This window comes from Nomascus leucogenys, chromosome 25 (genome assembly GCF_006542625.1).
Source record: "Nomascus leucogenys isolate Asia chromosome 25, Asia_NLE_v1, whole genome shotgun sequence".
NCBI classification, from domain to species: domain Eukaryota; kingdom Metazoa; phylum Chordata; class Mammalia; order Primates; family Hylobatidae; genus Nomascus; species Nomascus leucogenys.
The window spans coordinates 7,358,560-7,373,985 of NC_044405.1; the positions used below are offsets into that span (position 1 = coordinate 7,358,560).

The 15,426-nt window shown below is 34.6% G+C and overlaps 1 protein-coding gene across 5 annotated transcripts in view; it reads left to right on the forward strand.

Moving 5' to 3' along the window:
- The window catches only part of NCAM2 (neural cell adhesion molecule 2), a 562,762-nt gene that overhangs the window by 342,007 nt on the left and 205,329 nt on the right, over positions 1–15,426 (forward strand). For all 5 annotated transcript variants that reach the window (XM_030806254.1, XM_030806255.1, XM_030806256.1 and 2 more), the window contains one exon: positions 7,917–8,034. In XM_030806254.1, coding sequence (XP_030662114.1) covers positions 7,917–8,034 — 118 coding nt within the window. The remainder of the gene's footprint in view (positions 1–7,916; positions 8,035–15,426) is intronic.

The window sequence follows — 15,426 nt, forward strand, 5'->3', positions numbered from 1 at the left end:
TGTGCTGCACCCATTAACTTATTTTAAAAACATGCAATAATAACTTGCCAAAGTTGAAACAGCAGATCATATATTTATTTTTTGTATTATTAAGATATTACAGTAAAATGACCAGTTTTAATAATCAAGATAACCCTTTCTCCAACATCTCCATTATCTTCCAATTTTATCTTTATATATATATATATATATATATATATATATATATATATTTTTTTTTTTTTTTTTTTGAGACAGAGTCTTGCTCTGTTGCCCAGGTTGGAGTGCAATGGCGTGATCTCAGCTCACTACAACCCTACAACCTCTGCCTCCCAGGTTCAAGTGATTCTCCTGCCTCAGCCTCCCAAGTTGCTGGGATTACAGGTGCCCACCACCATGCTCGGCTAATTTTTGTATTTTTAGTAGAGACGGGGTTTCACCTTGTTGGCCAGGCTGGTCTCAAACTCCTGACATCAGGCAGTCTGCCCGCCTCAGCCTCCCAAAGTGCTGGGATTACAGGCATTAGCCACTGCGCCCAGCCATATTTATTCTTGATATATAAATGAAACAAATATAGCCCCTGTATATTGGTCCTTGGACCATTAGCACATAAACCTGCCAGCGGCAAATTCAAAAATTTACACATCTGACTGTTTTAAATTACCCTGCATAAGCCTATTTTAAACATTTACAATCAGCCTGCTTTGGAAACTACAAAACTGCACCCAACTTCTGCTAGCCATACACAAACTCCAAGGGCAATACAAGACACCAAGCCCACAGCGGCCCTTCTACCTTCTGAGAGCGTCTGAGAGACTCTGCTGTACTGTTGAGTGACATCACCTGGACACATTAGTCCCCTCTCAGATTCTTCACTCTTCCAGGAGTTCCCTTCCCCTTCTCCCACTCTCTGAGTGGTGATGGGACATGGTGTCTTTAAACAGCCTCCTGCTATCAGGAACTTCCCATGTCAAGCAACCTGTATGAGTAGCACCTAAGTCACTCATTGTCTGTTAATGCCTCCTATCATCATAACTTTCTCCTTGATGAGTCCTGAAATCTTCACACTTACTTATACTTTCCAACAGTTTATTTTCTGCAGAATTTTGCAAAAGTGAGTACTACCAACTCTAAAAATACATTCTGAAATCTTTCACCTTCATATTACTTTTAAATATACACCATGACTTTTATTATACATTATTTTTCTTATAAGTTTTATATGATTCTTAAAATTAATTAATTATTTTTTTTGAGACAGAGTCTTGCTCTGTTGCCCAGGCAGTGACATAATCACAGGTCACTACAACCTTGACTTCCCAGGCTCAAGCTATCCTCCCATCTCAGCCTCTTAAATAGCTGGGAGTACAGGCACACACCATCCTATTCTGCTAATTTTTTCTATTTTTTTTGTAGCGACAGGGTCTCATTATGTTTCTCAGGCTCATCTCAATCTCCTGGGCTCAGGTGATTCTCCTGCCTCAGCCTCCCAGATTGCTGGGATTACAGGTGTGAGCCACCATCCTAGGCCTTGACTTCTTTTTAAATTTGAATTACCAACTTGTATTCTAGTCCATTTTGTACCCCAGGTGGTCCCAAAACTTTTCTTTAGTGTATAAGTTGACATAAAACAGGTGAATTCTCAGATCTGTTTCTGCATTCAATCTTTCCTGACATATTTTAGAACCTGAGAAAGACTTTCGGATATGGAGATAATTGAACTTTTTCTCCATTAGCACAATCCAATAGCTGACTTTCTCAAAAGAAAATCTACCTGCATATAGATACTTGGTTGGAAAAGGGGTGACCCAAGAGAACTTCTGAAAGGTGTTTTGGGACCTCAGGGTTTCTTGAAACACTCTGAGGGCCTTTCATGTAGATATTGTTAACTGTAGAATGTATGCTGAAAGAATATGAAAATTTCCGTGTTTAGTGGTGAAATTAGCTTTCAAGAATTAAAGGAACATTCAAGCTTGCATTTATTTATTTATGTATTTATTGACTTGAGAGATCTTCCATATTAACTATGGCCTTTTATTTAATTATTATCTCATACTGTGGAAAGGCTTCTTTTGACAAAAATAAAGTCACAGTAATGTTTTCCCTACTTTCAACTGTAACTTTTCACTTAGATTTTATTTAATAAGCCCTTTAGTTTGGTGGTAAAATGTCGTAGACATCTAGTGATGGATTAGCTTTAGTAAATTGTATTAAAATTTATTAAAATTTTTATTTTTATGTTTTTAAATTTGTTCATTTATACTTCTCTGATTATAAAAATAATCCAATGTTAGTATAGAAAATTGTATAATGTCTACTGAGGACAATTCAAAAGAGCTGATTAATATTCTTAAATCAACATATTAAATATTCATTTACCATTTTACCTATGAATTTCAATTATGGCTAATTAAATGTAGAATTTATTGTGTAAACAAATGCTGTAATAGCTATATATCTGGTCATATTTGGCCAGGTGACTTATACTTGCCCAATAGTGAGTGTATCCACAGGGTTTGGAATACTGATCAGTTTGAGTAAGAGTGAGGACTTATTTATATATTGACATAAATATGTCTCTTACATGTAATGTCAGCTTGATAAAAGAAACAGAATATAGAAACAGGCATATTTTTAAAAGAAAGAAAAAAATATTGAAATATTAATCAATATTTGCATAAATAAATGCAAGTGCTGGCCAGGCTTTGTGAGACACTCCTGAGGCAGGAGTACTGCTTGGGCCCATGAGTTGGAGACTACAGTGAGAGGCTATGATCACACCACTGCATGTCACTTTGGGTGATAGAGGGAGACCCTGTATCAAAAAGAAAAACAAAAAAATGCAAGCACAGTCAGCTCTTCATATCCGTGGTCTCACACTAGTGTTTTCAACCAATTTGGATGAAAAATATTTTTTAAAATAGCAGTAAAATTAACAATACAAAAATGAAAACATACAAATAAAGAACAATACAGTATAACAACTATCTGAGGGAGTTCCTAAAATCAATCCTCTGTGAATACCTGTTAACAACTGTAATTAATAAAAATAACTAATCAAGGCCGGGTGCAGTGGCCCACGCCTGTAATCCCAGCACTTTGGGAGGCCGACGCGGGTGGATCACGAAATCAAGAGTTTGAGACCAGCCAGGCCAATATGGTGAAACCCCATCTCTACTAAAAATACAAAAATTAGCTGGGCATGATGGCGCGTGCCTGTAATCCCAGCTGCTCAGGAGGCTGAGGCAGGAGAATCACTTGAACCCAGGAGGCAGAGGTTGCAGTGAGCTGAGATCACACCACTGCAGTCCAGCCTGTCCGACAGAGTGAGACTCCATAAGAAAAAAAAAAAAAAACAATAATAACTAACCAGGAAAATGAGAAGGTCAATAATTTTAGTTGCCTCTTATTTTATTTTATTTTATTTTTGATCTTATACATATGATCTATGCAAAATGTGAATTTAAAAGAAACATAATAATCAGGTTCCTTTGGCAAATAATTAGAAAACGCAGAAAAGCGTAATTATGAAAATGCAACAAAGCATCAGTTAACAATTTGTCATTGTTTTTGTACTTGCTGTCTAAGGAAGGAAATACTTATTTGATTAAACTGCTGATTCCTCTTATATTAACTTTCACTAAGAATGTAATTGTAAATGTCAATGGAACCTTTTTTTGATTTTTCTTAAACCAACTTAATGAACCAAATTTGATCCTCACTCTTCTACAGTCTGATGGTACTGTGTAAAGCCCTTACTGTGTCGTTCAGATAGGTTTGATTTTGGAAGTCAGTACTCAATACCTTATGGCAGTTAGGTCACGGCTTTACTGTATTCACAAATTAGGAACAACCATGTAGAAAATGCCCAAAATTTGCTATTCATCAAATATGCATATAAATGCTCTATTGATTAGATTTTGTAACAAGAGGGATATGCCAACTGAAGATTGAAGACCATTCAGCTACATTTATTTAAAAAGAATTGTATGTATGTATTTAGTTTATAGTAATCAGGAAGATAGACTTTTTTTTTCCAAACGAAATTATAAAATTATTGTTCTTTATGCCTATCATTTTATACTTTGCATTTTTAAATTTTGTATGCATTTTGAGTTCCAGAAAAGTATTCTCATTAACTAGCACTTTAAATTGATCACCCTCATAAATTCAGAATGGAGGACTATGACCATTAACCAGAAGCAATATTAATGAAAATTGAGAGCTGTTAGATCATATTACAGCATTTGCAGCAGTAGGGAAGAGCAAAACATACAAATTTTTTAAAAAAGAAAACATATGGATTTCATTGATGCCTGATATGACTATATGAAAGTAACAATTTCATGATCAAAATAATGATGAATGCATTCTCCATAATTGAGATGTCTTATTGTATATTGAGAGGCTATATAATATTAAAATACTAGTCATTCTTTACCTCATATAAGCAATTAAGTATTTGAAAAATTGTCAAAGATGTAAATTGTAAAATGAGGGTACTTCATTTGTTATCAAAGGAAGGTTCTTAAAATTAACTGAAAACATGTAATTTCTTACTATCCATGAGTAATAAAAATAGCTTTGCAAATGTGGTTTCCCAGGTGTTTCACTTTTCTAACTTCATATAATAAAATGCAATGGAAAGAAATGTGTTAATGAAATTATGGGAAGACCCAAATAAATAAATGAACTAATTTGCTTTTCATACAGACTGAGAATATAAATAGAGAATGTTAGAACTATTAAATACTTTGGTGTTAATCTGCTCTATCTAGTCTGTTGGCCAGGAACCAAGATCACTTCTGTGACTTTCTAATGGACACACAGCCCTAAATGTAAAATCATTTTTCTGATGATTAGTGATAACGAGCATTTTTTCATATGTTTGTTGGTCGCTTTTATGTTTTCTTTTGAGAAATGTCTGTTCATGTCATTTTCCCATTTTTAATTGGATTATTATTTTTTTCTGGTTGACTTGTTTAAGTTCCTTATAGATTCTGGATATTCAACCTTTATCAGAGGCATATATTGCAAACATTTTCTCCCATTCTGTAGGCTGTCTGTTCATTCTGTTGATAATTTGTTTTGCTGTGCAAAAGCTGTTTAGTTTAATTAGGTCCCACTCGTCAATTTTTGTATTCGTTGCAACTGCTTTTGGGGACTTAGCTATAAATTCTTTGCCAAAGCCAGTGTCGAGAAGTGTATGTCCTAAGTTTTTTTTATATATACTTTTTTATAGTTTGAGGCCTTACATTTAACCCTTTAATCCATCTTAAGTTAATCTTTGTATATAATGAAAGGTAGTGGTCCAGTTGAATTCTTTTGCATATGGCTCGCCGGTTATCCCAGCACCATTTACTGAATAAGGAGTCAACATTTTGTTAACTTTGTCAAAGTTCAGATGGATATAGGTGTGCAGCTTTCATCCTCAGAGAAATGTAAATCAAAACCACAATGAGATACCATCTCACACCAGTCAGAATGACTATTGTTTAAAAAGTCAAAAAATAACAGGTGCCATCAAGACTTCAGAGAAAAGGGAATGTTTATACACTGTTGGTGGGAATGTAAATAGTTCAACCATTGTGGAGGCAACCTAGGTACCCATCAACGGTGGACCGGATAAATAAAATGCAGTACATATACACCATGGAATACTACACTGCAAAAAAAAAAAAAAAAAAAAAAACAACCATGAAGTCATGTCCTTTGCTGCAACATGGATGCAACTGTAGGCCATAATCCTAAGCAAATTCACACGGGAACAGGAACAGAAAACCAAATACTGCATGTTCTCACACTGAATACCCATGCACATAAATATAGGAGCAGTAGACACTGAGGACTACTAGAGAGGGGAAAGAGGCAGGTGGGATGGTCTGAAAAACTACCTATTGGGTATCATGCTAACTATCTGGATGACAGGACCACCTTTACCCCAAACCTCAGAATCATGCAATATACCCAGTTAACAAACCTGCCCATATGTCCCCTGAATCCAAAAAAAGAAAACGTAAAAACAAATAAAGAGAGAAAAAGGGTTGTGAGTCTTAAGGTTAGCAGTCCTCTGCTAGGTGAAAAATCTATGTGTGCATTTATTTGTTGCTTTATATTTAAAACAGATTTGGAATTGAATTACAAATGAGTATACTTCCTGGCTGTGCTTGAGTGGAGTTAGTTTTCCTTGGCTCAGATAAATTTGAAGGAATTAGTGGGTGCCGGTTAATCTGAACCAAACAAGCTGTGACATGAATAGGCATTTCATGGTTAGTATCATCTTTATCTTCTGAGAAATATTTGAGGGTTGAGAAAAGACTTGGAAGACTCAGAAAACATATGAAATTGCTGAATGCCATTATTCATAAAAGGTAAATCAGTCTGTCCAATTAGTGGTATCTCTGTTGCCTAAGCAGCCAGTCAGGAGAATTATAACTTGAAGGTAGACCACCACGTCCATGTTAGTGGGAGTTAATAGAACTACTTCACTATACATCCCCATGTTCCTTCCAGGTAAAGAATAAAATAGAAACTTTCCAGGAAGTGTTGACTACTCAACACATACAGAATACAAATCCGTGAAAGAATTCATTTCATTGTAATTCTCTAAGGAATTGAAAACCTTCACTGTAATAAAAAGAGTAATACTGCTCTTGCAACTAAATGTATAAATAATGATAGGTAAAACATGCATTTTGTTTAAAATGTTATTTTCCATAATTACAAAGGAAGAAAAACAGGGTACAGATAGTCAAATGACAATGTACTTAAAATTCAGAGTTAATATCTGAAAAAGTTCTATCTTTTCTAATACTGGTAATTATGTTACTTTAGAGACAACATGTCAGATTATGTTTCTTGTTATCTAAATTCATAAAGGCAGAAACTTGATTTATTGTGTTTAATTACTAAGTTACATACCAGTTTTTATCTCTATCATCAATGGAGGGAATGTGGCATCAGTGCTGACCTGAATGCTATTGTAGAGATATTTGAGTATAATCACACTTGTAAATGCCTGTCTGGTATTGTTTAGTGTATGTAAAAAAATTAATATACTTAATTTTAGGAATATTACTTTATGATACTCAGTTTAAAATTATGAAAGTATGCATTGAGTCACAATTTATCCTCTACTTTGAAATTTAGCTTCTATTGTGGATGCTAGTGATTTGTTTATTGCAAACAGTGCATTTCAGTAACAGTTTCAACATGTTCCAAATGTGCAGCATATACAGTTTTTGCAATGTAATTAGTTAGAAATTGGAGATGCTTAATTTTAAAATTGAACAGTTCATGAAAATCTATTTCCATTCTCTGTATGGCTTATGCAGTTTCTCTTCATAAAATGTTCTATAGCTGCTTGAAGAAGTTAAGTGTAGTTAATCAGAAAGAACATTATGGTTTGACACCTAATTTGAAAGCCCTGTTTTGAAGCAACGATTTACTGCTTACGGCATTACACAGACCAATGAGAACCCAAATAGGAAATCCACTTATGCTCAAAGTAGATCTCCATATTGATATAAGGGTGGTATTGTCTTTTTCTGAGACATAATTCCTAAAAGTATATATGTTTGCTAAAATATATACTTTATTGTTTAATAAATTTAGTAGTGAAATAGCTTTACAATGAATTGATATAATTATTGCACATTAGAACGCAGATCATTGATGGACATTTGGACATATGTAACAAACCTGCACGTTGTGCACATGTACCCTAGAACTTAAAGTATAATAAAAATAAAATAAAATTAAAAAAGAACGCAGATCAGTGGTAAAGTTATTTTACTACGAAACCAAATCAGTTTCATTAATATAAATGGAGATGTGAAGGATGACATTTGAAAGCTTAAAATGTGGCAAAAATCCTCTAAATGATGTTAGTGAAGGTGTTTTCATCTCTATTTATTCTATATTCATCTCTCCTTCAGTGCCGCCAGCAATCTCAATGCCTCAGAAATCTTTTAATGCCACAGCAGAGAGAGGAGAAGAAATGACGTTTTCCTGCAGGGCCTCAGGCTCTCCAGAACCCGCCATCTCCTGGTTCAGGTAGGTTATGCACCCCCCTCCCTCTGGCTTGTGTCCATTATCAGGCTTATGGAACAGTATTGGGATCTTAATCATTTTGGTAAAAAGCAAACCATTGCATTTTAGTTCATTCAGAAAAAATCCTGGTGCTATCTTTGGAGCTTAAGGTGGTTAGATTAAACTGCTAAAGAGATCAACAGTGTGATCCCGCTCTAATATTCTGAGTCAAAAGCTGTACCCATTATACTTATTCTGTCTGTAAAAGCAGACTTTTGGAAAAATGGGACCAGGAGCACCTGTGACTTATTCAAACATTTTATTATCACTACAATGTATCTTGAAATAGATATTCTAGTGTTATTGACACCACTGTCATATGTATACAATATCATATTTTATTAGAATATAATTGTGTATATTTGTATTATACACAAAATATTGTATTATAAAAAAACTGATTTACAGCATTAAAATTCCATGAATTTAATGTGTAATTTTTAAAAATTACCTCATCAAATGAGTAAACTCTGTATTCTAAATCTATAATTTGATAGTTTACTTTTTTTAGAATTTTAAAATACTATTTGATTTTTATTAAGATCAAGAATATTTTTAAAATATTCCATTCTTTTAGATTGTGTCTCAAACTACTAAATTGGAGACAATGAACTTTAAAACTGGACCATCTTGTAAATATGCATTAGTAATGCAGGTTACTACAAAAGCATTAGGTACAAGTATTTACAGAATCACTTCATAAAACATATAGTGAAAAATAATTTTAAAAGATTAGTAAAATATACATCAGAAGTGCAAAAGTGTCCCTACTAAGGATTAGGTTATTGTTTTAAAAGTTCTTTGAAGGACAATAATTGAAATCCCAAACTAACTTTTGTTCTTTTTTACTTGAGCATGTGCTGATATTACCTTCAACTTTCAACCCTTTGTTTATACTGCTTATCATTTTAATATAGGATGTAACAATAAATGAGATGTTTCTTCAAATATTATGTGTTTAGATGTTCTTTTCAGACACTAATTTTCTTGGGACAAACTGTTGGTATTTTTTAGTAGGATTACACCTCGAATATTAATATATTCACCCCAGATAATCATCATCTGTCTCAGTGCCTGCTGATTTACTAGTGTGGATCCTTAAAAGTCTGTATCAGACCTAGTTGTATCACGGAAAAGCTACTGAATCATTCATTCCAATGAAAAAATACTGTTCTACAATCTTTTTTCCTATGATTTTGTATTTCCAAAGAGATTTCTTTTTTCTTATTTGAACAGCATTTATTTAACAGATAAAGAAAGTAAAGCACAAAAATAGTATGAGTAGGAAATTGAACAACAAACATGAGCTTGAGATACTCATGTTCCACTTTGGTATGTAGTGGGAAAAACATCCTAAACTTCAAGCTTATGCTGATCTTAGCTAATGTAATTGAGAATTCCACAAACCAATAGTGGGAATAGTAGCTGGTAGGAAAGTACAGGTGAATAAGCCTTGTTTTGAAATAATTTTCCAGTCATTTATTAAGGAATGCTATAAATGTAAACTGTTCTGTGTAAAGGGGCTAGAAGTCTTCCTGCATTCAAGAGCAAGAAAGGAACATGTATCTTTATCCTGTGATTTCATACTGACATGCACTTCATCATTTCTGAGGCAGAAATACATGGAAACTGGGTGTGTGATTGTTACAGTGTTAGAACATATGCCCTTGAAAAATATGACACCAGGTTTAAGAAGAAAATTTCCTTTACTTCTGAGATTACTTGATCACAACGATTCCAAGTTTGATAGTAATTTCAGATTCCCCACCTATTTACGTTGATGTTAAGTTATGCAGATTCCTCATTAGTCCCATCTTTAGGATAATATTAGAACACTTACCATCAAGTCAGAATAGTAATTATGAGACTAGATGCTTTTAGTTTGGTCAGTTTAGTTGTCTACAGCACAACCCTTTCAAATAACAGCTTACCAATTACTTCTCACCAGAATACCAAGATCCTCCAGCAGATGGGAAGTGTTAGCTGGCTTGGTTTTTCAGAGAGACTTCTTTTCTGCGGAGATTTTTTTTTCTTAAAGTTTTACATTCCTTCAAAATTGTTTTCTTATATTTAATTTGAAATATTATTATATAGACTAGTATAAATCAGATTCAAAGAATAATATAATGAGTAATTTAAATCTATATTTTTTCTTCTCCATATCTTCATATGGTATTAGTTTCATCCTTTGGCTAGAATGAAATAATAATAATTTATTGAAAACCTAAATAATTGTTCCAGTCTCTGGATATAAAATATATACTGGGAGGATGAGAATGTGTGGTTGTAGCATCAACGAAGGTAAAATTTGTGTTAGAGGGAAATTCTGACCTTTTATCTGTAGATATAGACATGTCATGTTTATGGAAAAGAAAAAATTCCTGAAAGTATCAGGAAATGTAGGGTAGCAGCCCTGAGAGAAATGTCCAGACTGTTTCATAGAGATAATATTTCCAAGCAAGAAAAGTGAAGTCAGTTGTACTAGTCAGCTTGGGCTGCCAAAACCAAATACCACCCACTGGGTAGTTCACACTATAGGAATTCCTTGATCTCTTGACCTCGTGAACTGCCTGCCTTTGCCTCCCAAAGTGCTGGGATTACAGGCATGAGCCACTGCCAACATGGTGAAACCCCACGTGTGGTGGTGCGCACCTATAGTCCCAGCTACTCTGGAGGCTGAAGCAGGAGAATAGCTTGAACCCGGGAGGCGGAGGTTGCAGTGAGCCGAGTTCGCGCCACTGCACTCCAGCTCTGTCTCAAAAAAAAAAAAAAAAAAAAAAAAAAGAATTTCTTTTCCCATATTTCTGGACGCTAGATGTTTAAGATCAAGGTACCAGCAGGGTGGCCTTCCCTCTGTGTACAAACTCATGGAGAAAGAGAGTTCTGGTTATCTTCCTCCTCTTTCAGAAACACCAATCCTTCTTTGTTTGTTTTTAATAATTTCAACTTTTATCTTAGATGAGCAGGTTTGTTACATGAGTATAATTTATACAAACCGAAAGTAGATAAGTGGTTGCCTGGGACTGGATATGAGTATAGAGATTAACTGTGAATGGGTATAAGAGATCTCTTGTGGTGATGGTTTCACCACTCAATACAGTTACTAAAACTTCAGCCAACCAAACAAAAACCACCAGTTTTATGGGATTAAGGCCTCACTCTTATACCCTCATTTAAACTTAATGTCCTCCATGGAGGCCTTATTTTCAAATACAGTCATTCTGGGGGTGAGGACACCAACATATGAATTTGAGGGTTAGGGAAACACAATTTAGTTCATAACATCAATAAAGAAGATAATTAAAGACCATAGTAGGGGAATTATAAAACATGTTCACAAAGAGAATCAAAAACACTTAGTGACATGTAAATCAAAGAGGGAGTAAAAGCAGTGACTCTAAACGTTCCGCCCTTCATTTTCATTCAAACAGTGCTTCTATATTGAGAATACAATATGGATTTTTATTGTTAGCCCATTAATTTCATAAATTTAATTTATTTTAAAATGTTCCATTTAAACCCCACTTAATCATGATATACAGGCATGCCCGGCATAATGACCTATCAATGACACACCTCATATGTGATGGTGGTTCCATAAGATTATAATGGAGCTGAAAATGTCCTATTGTCTATTGACATCGCAGCCATCATAAAATCATAGCTCAACATATTACTCATGAGTTGGTGGTTACGCTGGTGTAAATGAACCTATATATGAAAGTATACACATATTTTATACACTACATAATACTTGATAAATATGTTACTGGTTTATATATTTACTATAGTATACTTTTAATCATTATTTTAGAGTGTACTCCTTCTACTTATAAAAGAGAGAAGTTAACTGTAAAACAGCCTCAGGCAGTTTCTTTAGGTAATATTCCAGAAGAAAGGATTGTTATCCTAGGAGATGACAGCTCCATGCCTGTTATTGCCCCAGAAGACCTTGTAGTGGGATGAGATGTGGAGGTGGAAGACATTGATATTGATGATCCTGACCCTGAATGGGCCGAGGCTAATGTGGGTGTCTTCCTTTTTAAAAAAAAAAATTAGTGATAAAAACTTAAACAAGAAAAAATATATATCCTTATAAAATAAACAATAAAGAAAATATTTTGTACAGCTATACAATGTGTTTGTACTTTAAGCTGTTATTAAAAAAGAGTCAAAAGTTTAAAATTTTTAAGAGTATATAAAATAAAAAAAGCTAAGGTGAATTTATTATTGAAGAAAGAAAATGTTTAGTGTCGCTTAAGTATACAGTGTTTATAAAGTCTAGAGTACTATACAGTAATGTCCCAGGCCTTCACAGTCACTCACCACTTACTCACTGAGTCACCCAGAAGAACTTCTAGTCCTGGAAGCTCCATTTACAACAGCAAATGTCCTACATATGTATACCATTAATTTTTTTTTTTTTTTTTGAGACAGCGTCTCACTCTGTCACCCAGGCTGGAGTGCAGTGGTGCAATCTTGGCTCACTGCAACTTCTGCCTCCTGGATTCAAGTGATTCTCCTGCCTCAGCCTCCTGAGTAGCTGGGACTACAGGTGCGTGCCACCATGCCCGGCTAATTTTTGTATTTTTAGTAAAGACGAGTTTCACCATGTTGGTGAGGCTGGTCTCACACTCCTTGTGATTAGCCCGCCTCGGCCTCCCAAAGTGCTAGGATTACAGGTGTGAGCCACCGCGCCTAGCAAAAAAACTTTTATACCATATTTTTTACTGTACCTTTTTTATGTTTTGATATGTTTAGATGCACAGATATTTACTATTATGTTACAATCGCTTCCAGTATTCAGTATAGTAACATGCCGTACAAGCTTGCAGCCTAGGAGAAATAGGCCATACCATGTAGTTTAGGTATGTCATAGGCTATATAGGATCTAAGTATACTCTATGATGTAAACAGAGCTAGAAGATTAACTAAGGACATATTTCTTAGAACATACCTCTGTGGTTAGGCAATGCATGACTGCATTATCCTTTTTATGCATTGCTGGAATCAATGTGTCAGTAATTTGTTAAGAATTTTTTATATTCGTCGTTATATTGTTCCATCATTTTCTTGTTCTTGACTTGTTAGGGGTCAGGGCATTACTGGTATAGAATGAGTAGTGAAGTATTTCTTCCTCTTCTGTTTTCTTTTCTTTTCTTTTTTTTTTTTTTTGAGAAGGAGTCTCGCTCTTTCACCCAGGCTGGAGTGTAGTGGCGCGATCTCGGCTCACTGCAGGCTCCGCCCCACGGGGTTCACGCCATTCTCCTGCCTCAGCCTCCCGCGTAGCTGGGACTACAGGCACCTGCCAACTTGCCCGGCTAATTTTTTATATTTTTTAGTAGAGACGGGGTTTCACCATGTTAGCCAGGATGGTCTCGATCTCCTGACCTCGTGATCCGCCCGCCTCGGCCTCCCAAAGTGCTGGGATTACAGGAGTGAGCCACCGCGCCCGGCCTTCCTCTTCTGTTTTCCAATATAACTTTTATATAATGTTTATTATTTCTTACTTAAATGTCTGGAAAAATTCCCAGTGAAACCATCTGTCTCATAATTTTTCTTAAGTTCACATTTAAGTACAAATTCAATAATATTTTTCATAGAAATAGGGCTATTCAAGTAATTTTCTTTAGTGAGCTTAGATGATTTATGCAATTCCAGGAATTTGTCCATTTATTTTAAATGACATTTACTGGCATTAAGTCATTCATAGTATTCCTTTGTTATACTTCAATTTGCATGTTTTCTGTAGTATTCTTCCCTCTCTCATCTTGATAACCTCATAACTGGTTGTTCTGCTGTCTTTTTTATCCTGATTATTCTAGATTTAGGTCTATGCACATACCAATTTCAGTGAATCTGCTTTTGGCTTCAATTATTTCTTCTTTGTTTCCTATTCTCTATTTCATTAATTTCTGGTTTTATTTTTATTGTTATTTTCCTACTGTTTACTTTGTCTTTAATTTTCTCTTCCATTTTTCATTGCTTAAGGTGGACTCATGTCATTGATTCTAATCATTTATTCTTTCTAATATAAGCATCTGTTTTTCCTCTCTAAATATGGCTATAATTGCACCCTGCTAATTTTGATATGTCATATTTCCACTTTGGGGGGGGTTAAATTTTTTTTTTAATTCTCATGTCATTTTTAATACTATTCATTTAGAAGTATGCTGACTTGTGTCTAGGTATTTGGGTATATTTCATAAATATTACTGCTGTTGATTTTTAACTAAATTCTGTACTTATCAGGAAATAGACTTTTTAATGGTTTCAATTTATTTAACTTTATTGAGTCTTAAATTATAGTATGTGTATTCCACTATTATTGTATGGAGAAATCCCTAATATTAAATAGATCAACTTCCTTGATAGTATTGGTGAAGTCTTCTATATTTTTTTGTAACAATTCTTCTCCAACTTTATTTTTAAATGTGTCTATTTTTATATTCAGTTCTCTCTGTTTTGCTTCATATTTTTTGAAGCTCTAGTATTATGTGTTTAAACATTTATTCACATAGATCAATACTATGAAAATTATTATTTAAGAGTTTTGTTTAAGGATGGAAAAAATGATACCATATAGAACTTTGTTTCAGTCTTTTTCTGTTTTTCATTTTGCTATGTCTTCAAGTAAACTAAGTTAGGTAACTATGTCAAGTTTACTAATCTTTTCTACTGTAATATCTAATGTTTTTAATCCCATCAGAGTATTTCTCATCATTTTATTTTTCTTCTCTGAGAGTTTCAAGGAGATGTTTTGTATGTCCTCCATGTCTCTCTTACCATTCTTATGTTTTACTTCCTTGAAAATATTGGAATATATTTCTAATAGTTGTTTTAATAGGCATCTACTCACCTACCCTCTGTATCATACCTATATTTTGTAACTGATTGATTTTTCTCCCTCTTGTTTTATTTATTTTTTGGAGACAGATTCTGGCTCTGCCACCTGGGCAGGAGTGCAGTGGCACTCACTGCAACCTCCAACTCTTGGGCTCAAGTGATCTTCCTGTTTCAGCATCCCCAGTAGCTGGGACTATAGACATGTGCCACAATGCCCAATTAACTTTTTATTACTATTTAGTGAAGTGGTTTCAGTGTGTTGCCAGGGTTGATCTTCAAATCCTGGCTTCAAGAAATCCTCCTGCCTTGGCCTCCCAAAGTGCTGGGGATACAGGCGTGAGCCACTGTGCCTGGCGATTTTTCTCCTTCCTCTGGGTCACATTTTCATGTTTATTTACTATCCTGGATATATATATCTATATCTATATAGATCTATAGATCTATATATATATGTTTTTTGAGACAGAATCTCACTCCATCGCCCAGGCTGGAGAGTGCAGTGGTGCGATC